This window comes from Schistocerca nitens, chromosome 10 (assembly GCF_023898315.1).
Source record: "Schistocerca nitens isolate TAMUIC-IGC-003100 chromosome 10, iqSchNite1.1, whole genome shotgun sequence".
In the NCBI taxonomy this organism is placed as follows: domain Eukaryota; kingdom Metazoa; phylum Arthropoda; class Insecta; order Orthoptera; family Acrididae; genus Schistocerca; species Schistocerca nitens.
In genome coordinates, this window is record NC_064623.1 from 24240255 (window position 1) to 24256305 (window position 16051).

The 16051-nt window shown below is 42.3% G+C and overlaps 1 protein-coding gene across 1 annotated transcript in view; it reads right to left on the reverse strand.

The window, feature by feature from the left end:
• Window positions 1–16051, reverse strand: part of LOC126210124 (uncharacterized) — a 95877-nt gene that overhangs the window by 40702 nt on the left and 39124 nt on the right. Inside the window, exon 5 of the mRNA XM_049939267.1 lies at window positions 14130–14221. Within this exon, the coding sequence (XP_049795224.1) occupies window positions 14130–14221 (92 nt within the window). The remainder of the gene's footprint in view (window positions 1–14129; window positions 14222–16051) is intronic.

Genomic DNA, 16051 nt, shown 5'->3' on the forward strand with positions numbered 1-16051 from the left:
TGGACTACATTTTCTAAGCACTCTCCCAATGAATCTCAACCTGGTACCCGCCTTACCAACAATTAATTTTATATGACCATTCCACTTCAAATAGTTCTGCCCGCATACTCCCAGATATTTTACAGAAGTAACTGCTACCAGTGTTGTTCGGCTATCATATAATCATACAATAAAGGATCCTTCTTTCTATGTATTCGCAATACATTACATTTGTCTATGTTAAGGGACAGTTGCCACTCCCTGCACCAAGTGCCTATCCGCTGCAGATCTTCCTGCATTTCGCTACAATTTTCTAATGCTGCAACTTCTCTGTATACTACAGCATCATCCGCGAAAGCCGCATGGAACTTCCAACACTATCTACTAGGTCATTTATATATATTGTGAAAAGCAATGGTCCCATAACACTCCCCTGTGGCACGCCAGAGGTTACTTTAACGTCTGTAGACGTCTCTCCATTGATAACAACATGCTGTGTTCTGTTTGCTAAAAACTCTTCAATCCAGCCACACAGCTGGTCTGATATTCCGTAGGCTCTTACTTTGTTTATCAGGCGACAGTGCGGAACTGTATCAAACGCCTTCCGGAAGTCAAGGAAAATAGCATCTACCTGGGAGCCTGTATCTAATATTTTCTGGGTCTCATGAACAAATAAAGCGAGTTGGGTCTCACACGATCGCTGTTTCCAGAATCCATGTTGATTCCTACATAGTAGATTCTGGGTTTCCAAAAACGACATGATACTCGAGCAAAAAACATGTTCTAAAATTCTACAACAGATCGACGTCAGAGATATAGGTCTATAGTTTTGCGCATCTGCTCGACGACCCTTCTTGAAGACTGGGACTACCTGTGTTCTTTTCCAATCATTTGGAACCCTCTGTTCCTCTAGAGACTTGCGGTAAGGATTCCACACCACACAGCAGTACTCTAAAAGAGGACGGACAAGCATAGACAGTCTCTTTAGTAGACCCATTACATTTTATAAGTGTCCTGCCAATAAAACAGTCTTTGGTTTGCCTTTCCCACAACATTTTCTTTGTGTTCTTTCCAATTAAAGTTGTCCATAATTGTAATTCCTAGATATTTACTTGAATTTACAGTTTTTATATGTGATTGAATTACCACGTAATGAAAGTTTAACAGATTCCTTTTAGCACTTATGTGGATAATTTCACACTTTTCATTATTTAGCATCAACTGCAAATTTTCCCACCACACAGATATCTTTTCTAAACTGTTTTGCAATTTGTTTTGATCTTCTGATAACTTTACTAGATGATAAATGACAGCATCATTTGCAAACAATCTAACACGGTTGCTCAGATTGTCTCCTAATCGTTTGTATAGATATGGAACAGTAGGTGGCTTGCACACTACCTTGGGGAATGCCAGAAATCACTTCTGTTTTACTTGATGACTTTCTGTCAATTACTATGAACTGTGACCTCTGTAAGGAAATCACAAATCCAGTCGCATGAATGAGACGATATTCCACAAGCACACAATTTGATTACAGGCCACCTGTGATGTACAGAATGTCAAAAGTCTTTTGGAAATCTAGAAATACAGAATCACTTTGAAGTACCTTGTTGATAGCATTCAACACATCATGTGAGTAAAGAGCTAGCTGTGTTTCACAAGAACGATGTTTCCTAAATTTGTGATGACTGTATGTCAATAGACCGTTCTCTTCAACGTAAATCATAATGTTGGAATGCAATATATGTTCCAAAATCCTGCTGCACAACAACATTAATTTAGTGGATTATTCCTATTGCCTTTCTCGAATATTGGTGCACCCTTCCAGTCTTTGGGTACAGATCTTTTGTCAAGCGATAATTGTATATGATTGTTAAATAGAGAGCTATTGCAACAGCATACTCTGAAAGGAACCCAACTGGCATAAAATTTGTACTGGAAGACTTGCTTTTATTAAGTGATTTCAGTTGCCTCGGTGTTTGGAGGACATCCACTTTTAAGTCACTCACGATGGCAATCGTTCTCGATTCAAATTCTGGAATACTGACCAGCTTCTTTGGTAATGGAATTTCGGAAGGCTGTGTTCGGTAGCTCTGCTTTAGCTGCACTGCCATCGATAGTATTTTTATTGCTATCGCACAGAGAAGGCATCGATTGTGTCCTGCTGCTAGCATACTTTACATCTCTCTGGATTTTCTGCTAAGTTTTGAGACAAAGTTTCATTGTGCAAACTATTATAAGCATCTCGCATTGAAGCCTGCTCCAGGGACTGGCAGCACGATCACTACGGCTGTGGCTTCCCCCGACACCACAGCAGATGGAGGCAGACTGATAGTGCTACACTGGACAATAACTCTGGACACTCGAATGGCTCACTTAACCTTTTCAGGTGAGTCCCAGTCGTGCACAGAGCAAAATCACGACAGATGTTTTGGCATGTGAAGGCACCAAGGACAACAAATGTTGGCAAGATTTCATTCACCTTAGTACAGGCCCTGCACCTGGTGGGGTAGTACGGGGTGCAGTAAGGTATTCAATGTGATCACCTCTGGTTCACACAGCCAGTAACTCAGATAGCAGGCATTACATTTCTATCACGTTAGCACCCTCGGCCTACCTTCAAGGCCCTCACTGGGTAAACTATCGACAAGATAATTCGAGAATGCACACGACACGGGAGGTATTCGACAGTTCCCCTGATGGCACCATTTGAAAACATCTGCCCCGGCATTGGCGAGAGATTGGCACATCGACACAGGAGGTATTTGACAGTTCCCCTGATGGCACCATTTGAAAACATCTGCCCCGACATTGGCGAGAGATTGGCACATCGACACAGGAGGTATTTGACGGTTCCCCTGATGGCACCATTTGAAAACATCTGCCCTGGCATTGGCGAGAGATTGGCATATCGACACAGGAGGTATTTGACAGTTCCCCTGATGGCACCATTTGAAAACATCTGCCCCGGCATTGGCGAGAGATTGGCACATCGACACAGGAGGTATTTGACAGTTCCCCTGATGGCACCATTTGAAAACATCTGCCCCGACATTGGCGAGAGATTGGCACATCGACACAGGAGGTATTCGACAGTTCCCCTGGTGGCACCATTTGAAAACATCTGCCCCGACATTGGCGAGAGATTGGCACATCGACACAGGAGGTATTTGACGGTTCCCCTGATGGCACCATTTGAAAACATCTGCCCCGGCATTGGCGAGAGATTGGCACGCCACCGATCACCGACCACTACGATTCGTGACACTGATGTGGAGTCGACACACTGTGGAATGATACACCTCTATCTGTCGTGCGAGCTTATTGTTTTTTTGTTCGACGGTACAACTAGTTGTGTTGAAACCACTGTGGTTGTTAGAGGTAGCTGCTTTCTGTGCTAAACTTCATTCCCTGTATATGACCAGATCAGCTACAAATTAAACCATGTATTCTTCCTACTATTCTACACATGCACAAAAAGTCAAATTTTCTTATGTGCTACATTTCCTAGTGTTGTAATTTTAATGACAAAAAGTGTAAATTCCAGCACTACCACATGTGAATCTCTTTGGCAGTTCTGATAGCTCTAATGTGTTGTTCTGTAGCAGTGATTCCCAACTTAACCCCGTGTGCAAATAGATATTAGCTATTAACCCTCCTCCTCAGACCGATGACCAAGCGATTTGGTCCCACCCTCCACCCTTCAAACCAACAATTTCCCCGCCTCCTCCCCCCTTACCTCCCCCCATCTCGCTCCCACACTATCACCAATGTTAGTACGAAACTAAACACTAAAATGAAAGAGAATTTTCTTTAAACACTTTTATTTTTAAAATGATGAAAGATGAATGATGTTTAATTTTTGTGACAATTTTATTACACCACAACCTAATGAGTCAATAAAGACAATTGGTACTGCTCATTTCTAACAACCTTTTTTATGTTGCAGTTTTTCTGTGTCAGTGCACATCATGCTCCAGATCCATTCAATTCCTCGTTTTTGTTTTTATTACTATCACAGTCAAAAATCTACTTTCACGTCTGTAAATTTTGAATGTCACATTTCTTTTCCATGTGTTGTGTTCATGTCGTGTGTGTGTGTGTGTGTGTGTGTGTGTGTGTGTGTGTGTGTGTGTGTGTGTGTCAGAGGGGGAGAGGGAGAGGGAGGGGGAGAGGGAGGGGGAGAGGGAGGGGGAGAGGGAGGGGGAGAGGGAGGGGGAGGGGGAGAGGGAGAACAAATGATGAAGCGATTCCCTGTGCATCACAAGTGCTACCTACAACTCCTCCTCAGATAAGAAAGCTAGCTATCCATGGCAAGGATAGACACTCGTTACAAAACTTGGTTCCCTTCACTTCTCCTCTCCCTAAGCGGCATGCGCTTCACCTGTACCCCAATTTAAAATCAACCAAGTTAAAATGTGTGCACTATACTTACTGTTTGTAAATCACTTGACTGCTGGACTCATTAGTACTGAGCTGGCAGAAATCAGAACACTTCAGGTTATTAATGCTTTGTTTATGACCACTCTAATAATAATAATAATAATAATAATAATAATAATAATGTGTACAGCATTATGGTAGCCTTCATGTCATTACTACTGTGTCATACTATCAATTAGTTCATTTATTTGTTACAAAGTGAGTACTGAAGCAATCTCTGATCTATTACAGGAACTATCAACAACTTGGAGAAGAAATTTTCATGTGAATTCATTATGTAAATGTTCCACTTTTATCACCATTGATGTATGATTCAAAGCACAAAGTATGTATGTAGTTGGTGGACTATGTGAGTTATCCGTAACTTTCACTGCATACTGTCACACATTAATGCTAGTAACCGAGAAGAAAGTAATTATTGATAACTTATATAATCATTATTAGGGTCCTGCAAAATTATGATTACAGTAACAATCTTTTAAAAATAACAAATAACTTAGTTTCATGACAAACATAATCAAAACTTTTTGCTTTTCATTCCTCAGAAAATTTCATTTATCCTTCAGGTAGAGTAAAAACTGCTCTAAAGAAATGCAAGAAGATTTCCAATGGGAAAAATCAAGAACTAGTGTTATGAAATTCAATTTCATATTACTAATTATCCCTTATCATTGAGGCCGAGTGCATGCTAGCAAAATTCCAGTGCATCAAATACCTTGTCAAACTCAATTTGTAGCTCAGTGTAAACATAACTAACAAGGGAAAACATCCCATCGCACCCCCCCCCCCCCCCCCCGAGATGGCCCAGGCCCAGTGGAGGATAGCCCATCCCTGTTGCTCAACTCAAGGGTGGGTTTGAGTCCCGATCGTAGGCAGTCTTCCCACTTTGAGTCATAATTGTTTCTCACCTGTTCGCTGATGTGTGCACCACTATCCGGTGACTTGTGGATATAGCAGAAAACAGGAAGAAGGGGTATTGAACAGTCTGAACTGTGAAAAAAAGAAGCAAAATCAAAACAGTGAACATTCCAATCTCAAGCTGTACATTGAGCAAGTTTGTACAGCCACAGCGTCATGGTCACGAAATTGGATTGAAAAGTGGGAGATCCATGTTCAGATCTTGCTTGTGCACCATTTCATTTTTTTTCATCCCCCCCCCCCCCCCCCCCCAAATTATGAACTGTGCATCCGGCCATTGAGATGTGTGTTCACTGTGTTCAAATTTGTGTCTGTGTAGTGATGTGACATTGTTCTGCAACAGCGGGGTGTAAGAATGGAACCTCCAGATCTACATACACCCTATTCATTCTACAAAAGTGCCACATGTTATGACTTTTGCATTCCGTTTTCGAAGTTATGACCCTTTAATTCCTTTGCTGTAACATAGTTCACAACTTTTTATTTGTTATTTTTATTTCTGTGAGAGGCCTATGTGTCATCTCACCTGTTCTCACTACTCTTCACATTTACCTGTGATGGTAATATATTTTTACAGCATGACTCACATTCTATAAGCAATGCACAGTCTGATAATTTCCAAGACTATAGATGGAGAACAGGATGGACAGTTCATAACTCTGTGAAAAAAAAAAAGGATACAAGGGAGATTTGAACATAACTCTCCTGCATCACAGTCCAACACCATGACAACATAACCACAACGTTGGTGTTACTGAGACACACTCGATATTGAACAGCTTGAGCTTGGATCGTTCACTGTTCTGATTTTGCTTCTTTTTTCACAGTGCAGTACAGTTCCTTCCTGTTTTCACGCCTTATCTGTGTTCAGTTTTTGACAGGCTATCCACTGGGACATTTTACCACTAAATCTGAGGGGGGCACAATGGGGAGTTTCTCTTGTAAGTAAGAGAGAAGAGCCAATGTCAAACAGATTAAGTATATGCTTTCATAAGTTTAATAAAACTGATAGCTTTATAATTGTAAATCAAAAGTAAATGAAGTACCAATGAAGAAAAAGCTTGGTTATTAAAAAGCCACGCATTAGAAACTATCATACACTACTGTTTTCACTTCAGTATTTCAAACTCAACTAACAAAAGAGACTAACACAAACTATATATATCAGTTGTGTCACAAAATATGAAACTCAGCTACATCACAGAGATTAATCATCATAACTGTGTCAAGTTTTCAAATAAAAAAAATGGACAATCTGAGATGAAATAACAACACAGAAAGAATATGCTGCTCCCCACAAAGAGAAGGCAATGAGTCACAGACAGACATAATGAAAAAGAATGTTGTAATATTAATCTTTTGGACAAAGTTCTCACACACACACACACACACACACACACACACACACACACACACACACACACACACGAGAGAGAGAGAGAGAGAGAGAGAGAGAGAGTGAGGAAGGGAGGGAGGGGGGGAGAGGGAGAGGGGGGGAGGGGGGGGGATTCTTTTGTGAATGACTACTTCTGAAGATGAACTTTGTCTGAAAGCTTAAATATTACAACTCTCTGTTTCATTGTACCTGTAGGCAATTCAATACCTCAAGTTTGAAATGCTATATATATAAGATAAAAGAAACATGGCATGCAGACAAGAAAATTTTTCATTTCAAGATATCTGTAAATCAGCACAACCATCATATCTGATCAAACAGAACTGCTGAACTTTACTGTTATTTATTCCACAAAAGCAGGGAACAGATAAAAATAATGGAAAACTGCACTTTTAGCATCTCAGTATCTTTGCAGCAACACCACTAAATTGTCAACTATCTAGATATGCCACTAAATTGTCAACTATCTAGATATGCTGCATTGTTTACTTTCCGACAAATTACAATAGAGCCATGTTATTTTCCTACAGGGTTATATTCCAACACACTTCACCTTTTATGTCCAAATGTGCTGAACAAATAGCTTCTCAAAAAAAAAAAAAAAAAAAAAAAAAATGGTAGAAGATGTCCTTTTGCACTTCCATCTATAAATTCAGATTTTGCACATGCGCATACAGGCAATTAAGGCCTGAGCACAGGCTGGCGAATTGTAGGGACCACAACATTACTGGAAGAGAAATGAGAAGAAGAAGAAAGTGCTTTAACAATGCACGAGTGAGAAAAATTGAAATAATTGCCACCTTAATATCGTTTCAGTAATGTTTGTGTATCCCAATACTGATTAAGTTCCTACTGTAGTGCACCAGAAAGACACTGCAGCTATCACTGCAATTTTGTATTTTAATTTTTCAATATATTCTGAAACTGGCTGATTAAATCCTATGGTGAAAGAAAAATTCACTGGAGAAAACTATAAAATTATGAGATAGAACTGCTGGTCAGCATATGGGAACTATTAAGTTTTTACTTGGAAATCAGAGAGGAAGAGGTTGGTGCAAGCTAACTTCCCATTTGAATAAACTTTTGTTAGGATCTGATTTACCTAATCCTAGCTTGCCAGATACCATCTAGTGACCAATCGCACACTGCTGCAAACTTTGCAGGCTTGTTAACTGTGTTTCACATAAAAGCGTGTAGCTAGCTGAATCATTTTATAACAAATGAGCAAGGTGACACTGCATATGTTTAAAATGTTTTCACACATCTCCGGTTTACAGCATCATATCTCTTGAACTATGTTATGCTGTGTTGGTGGTGTGACAAATTACTATAGAAACTGAAATAAAGTACCTGTCCTTTCCTTGAGAAAATAAAAAAATAATAATAAATATTACACGACAGCAAAAAAGAAACCTAGAAGTAGATAAGGGACTCGGCACGCTGATGGCGGCCGGAAGTTGCGGTCTGATAACTGGCAGCTATATACGTGACGTTTCTGGTAAGACGGCGTCAGTCATCGTGCATCCGCATGTGCAGCGTCATCGACACAGTCTAGTTGTGCCATTTTACTTTAGGAAGAGAAAGTGTACGTGCCTTACAGTGTATGAAACTATCGATAATATATCAATTACTACAAAGAGCGCAGTAAGTGCGCAAGTTATTCTTCATGGTCCTTCAGTGTTTTGTGGATGTGTACTGAATTTTACACTTACTAATGCTGATGCTAGTGCACATAGTAACGGTTGGGTTACTGTGGCTCTAGTTCGTGGTGGTAAAGTGTAGACTGTATCAGGACTGGAGATTTTAACAGCCGAGAAGTTATTGCTTATCATACATTTCTGATATGTGAAGTGTACAACAAAGATCGTGGTTCATCTTACTATATGTCTACAATGGCGTTGGTTCTTAGGACAAGGAATCATCGTAAAGTAAATGAATCAGAGTCTGTGTCTGTATAGGTTAAAGGTGCACTGAATTGTGCCAAGATTAAAGTTGTTGGTGATGTGACATATTACTACAGAAACTGAAATAAAGTATCTCCTGATCTATGTCTTGTACGATGATATAATTTTCCAAGCACATTTAATGGTATATGTGACAACTGATTGCAAAATGTGTCACAAATAAAGTTAGTACTAGAGAAGCAATACATTAAAATGCCATGCCTGACGTAACAATTTTACTGCATGAACGCCAAAAATGTAAAGAGTGATGAACTTTTTTCCTTCCATCATCCTGTGGGGGTCCTCAGGAACAAAAAGTACTGTAAAGGTTTGAAATTATTTCTAAAGTTTGTTGCAAGTAACTAAGTGCGCTCATCCTCAAATACTAGATGCATAAAGTCTCAATATTCGCGCATTGTGGCCTACACTGCCTTCTCACCCCCACTTCTTTGATAGGTAGGTGGTTCTTACATCCACAGTGATTCTTACCATACAATATATGGGTGTGTACCAAGGTTGAATCAGTCCAGTGGTTTAGGAGGGGATATATATATATATATATATATATATATATGTGTCAAAAAACAAAGATGATGTGACTTACCAAATGAAAGCGCTGGCACGTCGATAGACACACAAACAAACACAAACATACACACAACATTCAAGCTTTCGCAACAAACTGTTGCCTCATCAGGAAGGAGGGAAGGAGAGGGAAAGACGAAAGGATGTGGGTTTTAAGGGAGAGGGTAAGGAGTCATTCCAATCCCGGGAGCGGAAAGACTTACCTTAGGGGAAAAAGGACGGGTATACACTCGCGCACACACACACATATCCATCCACACATATACAGACACAAGCAGTATACACTCGCGCGAGTGTATACCCGTCCTTTTCTCCCCCTAAGGTAAGTCTTTCCGCTCCCGGGACTGGAATGACTCCTTACCCTCTCCCTTAAAACCCACATCCTTTCGTCTTTCCCTCTCCTTCCCTCTTTCCTGATGAGGCAACAGTTTGTTGCGAAAGCTTGAATTTCGTGTGTATGTTTGTGTTTGTTTGTGTGTCTGTCGACCTGCCAGCACTTTCATTTGGTATATAAAAACAAAGATGATGTGACTTACCGAACGAAAGCACTGGCAGGTCGATAGACACACAAACACAAAATTCAAGCTTTCGCAACAAACTGTTGCCTCATCAGGAAAGAGGGAAGGAAAGACGAAAGGATGTGGGTTTTAAGGGAGAGGGTAAGGAGTCATTCCAATCCCGGGAGTGGAAAGACTTACCTTAGGGGGAAAAAAGGACAGGTATACACTCGCACACACACACATATCCATCCACACATATACAGACACAAGCAGACATATTCAAAGACAGAGTTTGGGCAGAGATGTCAGTCTATGCGGAAGTGCAGAGGCAAAGATGTTGTTGAATGACAGGTGAGGTATGACTGGCGGCAACTTGAAATTAGCGGAGATTGAGGCCTGGTGGGTAACCGGAAGAGAGGATATATTGAAGAGCAAGTTCCCATCTCCGGAGTTCGGATAGGTTGGTGTTGGTGGGAAGTATCCAGATAACCCGGATGGTGTAACACTGTGCCAAGATGTGCTGGCCGTGCACCAAGGCATGTTTAGCCACAGGGTGATCCTCATTACCAACAAACACTGTCTGCCTGTGTCCATTCATGTGAATGGACAGTTTGTTGCTGGTCATTCCCACATAGAATGCATCACAGTGTACGCAGGTCAGTTGGTAAATCACGTGGGTGCTTTCACATGTGGCTCTGCCTTTGATCGTGTACACCTTCCGGGTTACAGGACTGGAGTAGGTGGTGGTGGGAGGGTGCATGGGACAGGTTTCGGGGGCGGTTACAAGGATAGGAGCCAGAGGGTAGGGAAGGTGGTCTGAGGATTTCATAGGTTACGAAGGTTAGGTGGACGGCGGAAAGACACTCTTGGTGGAGTGGGGAGGATTTCATGAAGGATGGATCTCATTTCAGGGCAGGATTTGAGGAAGTCGTATCCCTGCTGGAGAGCCACATTCAGAGTCTGGTCCAGTCCCGGAAAGTATCCTGTCACAAGTGGGGCACTTTTGTGGTTCTTCTGTGGAAGGTTCTGGGTTTGAGGGGATGAGGAAGTGGCTCTGGTTATTTGCTTCTGTACCAGGTCGGGAGGGTAGTTACGGGATGTGAAAGCTGTTGTCAAGTTGTTGGTGTAATGGTTCAGGGATTCTGGACTGGAGCAGATTCATTTGCCACGTAGACCTAGGCTGTAGGGAAGGGACCGTTTGATGTGGATTGGGTGGCAGCTGTCATAATGGAGGTACTGTTGCTTGTTGGTGGGTTTGATGTGGACGGACGTGTGAAGCTGGCTATTGGACAGATGGAGGTCAATGTCAAGTAAAGTGGCGTGGGATTTGGAGTAGGACCAGGTGAATCTGATGGAACCAAAGGAATTGAGGTTGGAGAGGAAATTCTGGAGTTCTTCACCTGACAGCTGCCACCCATTCTGAGGCTAAGTATCCATACATATTATAAAAATAGATGCATATATATAATAGAGGGAAACATTCCACGTGGGAAAATATATCTAAAAATAAAGATGATGTGACTTACCAAACGAAAGCGCTGGCAGGTTGATAGACACACAAACAAACACAAACATACACACAAAATTCAAGCTTTCGCAACCCACAGTTGCTTCATCAGGAAAGAGGGAAGGAGAGGGAAAGACGAAAGGATGTGGGTTTTAAGGGAGAGGGTAAGGAGTCATTCCAATCCCGGGAGCGGAAAGACTTACCTTAGGGGGAAAAAAGGACAGGTATACACTCGCATACAAACACATACATACGTATCTCTGCCTACGTAGATCAACACCTTCAACCCATTACATGCAGTCTCCCATCCTTCATCAAAGACACCAACCACTTTCTCGAACGCCTGGAATCCTTACCCAATCTGTTACCCCTGGAAACCACCCTTGTAACCATTGATGCCACTTCCTTATACACAAATATTCCGCACATCCAGGGCCTCGCTGCGATGGGAGCACTTCCTTTCACGCCGATCACCTGCCACCCTACCTAAAACCTCGTTCCTCATTACCTTAGCCAGCTTCATCCTGACTCACAACTTCTTCACTTTCGAAGGCCAGACATACCAACAATTTAAGGGGAGCAGCCATGGGTACCAGGATGGCCCCCTCGTATGCCAACATATTTATGGGTCGCTTAGAGGAAGCCTTCTTGGTTACCCAGGCCTGCCAACCCAAAGTTTGGTACAGATTTATTGATGACATCTTCATGATCTGGACTCACAGTGAAGAAGAACTCCAGAATTTCCTCTCCAACCTCAACTCCTTTGGTTCCATCAGATTCACCTGGTCCTACACTCCAAATCCCATGCCACTTTCCTTGACGTTGACCTCCATCTGTCCAATGGCCAGCTTCACACGTCCGTCCACATCAAACCCACCAACAAACAACAGTACCTCCATTATGACAGCTGCCACCCATTCCACATCAAACGGTCCCTTCCCTACAGCCTAGGTCTTCGTGGCAAACAAATCTGCTCCAGTCCGGAATCCCTGAACCATTACACCAACAACCTGACAACAGCTTTCGCATCCCGCGCAGCTACCCTCCTGACCTGGTACAGAAGCAAATAACTAGAGCCACTTACTCATCCCCTCAAACCCAGAACCTCCCACAGAAGAACCCCAAAAGTGCCCCACTTGTGACAGGATACTTTCCGGGACTGGATCAGATTCTGAATGTGGCTCTCCAGCAGGGATACGACTTCCTCAAATCCTGCCTTGAAATGAGATCCATTCTTCATGAAATCCTCCCCACTCCACCAAGAGTGTCTTTCCGCCGTCCACCTAACCTTCGTAACCTGTTAGTTCATCCCTATGAAATCCCCAAACCATCTTCCCTACCCTCTGGCTCCTACCCTTATAACCACCCCCGGTGTAAAACCTGTCCCATGCACCCTCCCACCACCACCTACTCCAGTCCTGTAACCCGGAAGGTGTACATGATCAAAGGCAGAGCCACGTGTGAAAGCACCCACGTGATTTACCAACTGATCTGCCTACACTGTGAAGCTTTCTATGTGGGAATGACCAGCAACAAACTGTCCATTCGCATGAATGGACACAGGCAGACAGTGTTTGTTGGTAATGAGGATCACCCTGTGGCTAAACATGCCTTGGTGCACGGCCAGCACATCTTGGCACAGTGTTACACTGTCCGGGTTATCTGGATACTTCCCACGAACACCAACCTGTCAGAACTCCAGACATGGGAACTTGCCCTTCAGTATATCCTCTCTTCTCGTTACCCGCCAGGCCTCAACCTCCGCTAATTTCAAGTTGCCGCCACTCTACCTCACCTGTCATTCAACAACATCTTTGCCTCTGTACTTACTCGACTGACATATCTGCCCAAACTCGTTGCCTTTACAAATGTTTGCTTGTGTCTGTGTATGTGCGGATGGATATGTGTGTGCATGCGAGTGTATACCTGTCCTTTTTTCCCCCTAAGGTAAGTCTTTCCACTCCCGGGATTGGAATGACTCCTTATCCTCTCCCTTAAAACCCACATCCTTTCGTCTTTCCCTCTCCTTCACTCTTTCCTGATGAAGCAACCGTTGGTTGTGAAAGCCTGAATTTTGTGTGTATGTTTGTGTTTGTTTGTGTGTCTATCAACCTGCCAGCGCTTTCGTTTGGTAAGTCACATCATCTTTATTTTTAGATATATTTTCTCACGTGGAATGTTTCCCTCTATTATATACGGTATATGCATCTATTTTTTTAATATGTATGGATACTTAGCCTCAGAAGAGCCACAACTTCTTTTAGTTAAATTCTTTATTGTTGTGTACTGCGCTGCACCTTATCAAAGAAGGCCTGTTTCATTATTCATTTTTTGGCGGTTTCTGTTCTCTCTCGCTTTACACACAACAGTGGCCTAATATCAGTGAGTTCAAAATGAGGATGAGGCAGGGGTGCATCAGTTACAAGCAAATGGAGAATTAACTGTTACTAGCAGAAAGGGGAGAGAATCAACAAAAACATTGCCTTCACAAATCTTACACATATTTTGTAGTACAAGTATTACATTAGTAATTAGATATCCTCAGTGCGATACTCTCAAAAAGGTAATGGGTGCAAGAGGTACAATGAATCACCCCTTAATGAGCTATCATAGATTGAGGTGTCTATCTTCATATCAACACAGTCATCAACCGAGATTAACCACCGAAAGTTCATCAGACATTTCAGACTGATTGTAGTGTTGCTAATCTTCCAATACAATTTCCACAAAATCACGAGCAAAAAACCTCTATTTCTATTCCAATAGTTATAAACATACTTTCTGTAATCCATCTTCAAAAACCTTTTGAACACTGCTAGTCACAGAAAAAACTGTTAGTTTGCTGCAGTACTCACATGACAATGGTCTTGGTGAACAGGGGACAGTCCAATGTAAAGCTCTCATACTCTCCACCTTCACCACAAACATTCAGCCCGTACTTCTCCTTCTGCAAAGCATCACCAGGTCTGTTTCTCTCAAGTAATTACAATTTACATGCAGTAATTGCTTTTGCACTGAACAGACTAAACCACTCCACACAATGTTACATGCAAAGATTATCCAAAATCCACTCCATATGATTGTGAACAACAGTTCCAGTTGAGCAGCAAATAGTGAGATAAAAATGGACATAGTTAAATGAGATACATCTACTTTTTCTTAAAAATGAAATTATTTTTGTGAGCTGAAAGTAACTGCCAAGAGTAACACAATATATGGCGAAGTTAGCTAGTATCACCTGATGTCAGCACCTTACAGGGCTTACCTGGCAAATATGGACACAGATCTGACGGATCGGATGTTACGTTGCTTCAGTTATTTTAAAAAGGAGAAGCTGTGTGAGGACCATAAGAAATACTGAGTGTTTCTGCTAAGAGCATTCTGGGCCATTACCTTTTGTCAGTTCGGCAGGTATTTGCAAATTATTTATTTACTAATTTTTTATTTTTTTCCCAGTGTCGACAGAATGACACAGTTCACAAGTTACCCAGCCCTGATGGAAAACATCAGTTTGTTTCTTGTTACAAGCAATGTGATTTTTAAAATGGAATTTTACACTGAAGCACCAAAAAAACTGATGTGGGCATGTGTATTCAAATACAGAGATATATAAAGAGGCAAAATATTGCACTGCGGTCGAGAATGCCTATCTACGACAAAAAATGTCTGGTGCAGTTGTTAGTTTGGTTACTGCTGCTAAAATGGCAAATAATGAAGACTTAAGTGAGTTTGAATGTGGTGTTGTAGTCGGCGCACGAGCGATGGGACACAGCATCTCCAAGATAGCGACGAAGTGGGGATTTTCCCATATGACCTCTTCACGAGTGTACTGTGAATATCAGAATCCGATAAAACATCACATCTCTGACATGGCTGTGGCCGGAAAATGATTCTGCAAGGACGGGACTAATGACGACTGAAGAGAATCATTCAAACTGACAGAAGTGCAACCCTTTTGCAGATTGCTGCAGATTTCAATGCTGTGCCATCAACAAGTGTCACCATGCAAGCCATTCAACGAATCATCATCAATATGGGCTTTCGGAGCCGAAGGCCCACTTGATTACCCATGATGATTGCACGACACAAAGTTCTTTGTCTGGGCCTGTCGAAATCGACATTGGACTGTTCACGAAACTTGCTGCCCGGTCAGACGAGTGTCGTTTCAAATTGTATCGAGCGGATGGACGTGTACGGGTATGGAGACAACCTTGTGAATCCATGGACTCTGCATGTCAGCAGGGGACTGTTCACACTGGTGGAGGCTCTGTAATGGTGTGGGGCATGTGCAGTTGGAGTGATCTGAGTCTCCTGATAGGTCTTGAAAGGACTCTTACAGGTGGCACGTACATAAGCATCCTGTCTGGTCACATGCATCCATTCATGTTCACTGTGCATCCAACGGACTTGGGCAATTCCAGCAGGACAATGTGACACTCCACACATCCAGAATTGCTACAGAGTGTCTCCAGGAACACTCTTCTGAGTTTAAACACTTCCACTCTCCAGACACCAACAATGTTGAGCATATCCGGGATGCCTTGCAAGGTGCTATTCAGAAGAAATCTCCACCTCCTTGTACTCTTATGGATTTATGGACAGTCCTGCAGGATTCGGGGTATCAGTTCCCTCAGCACTACTTCAGACATTAGTCAGGTCCACGTCACGTCGTGCAGTGGCACGTCTGTGTGTATGCGGGGGCCCTACACGCTATTAGGCAGGTTACCAGTTTCTTTGGCTCTTCAGTGAATATAGGCCTTCGATACAGTGCTCCTTT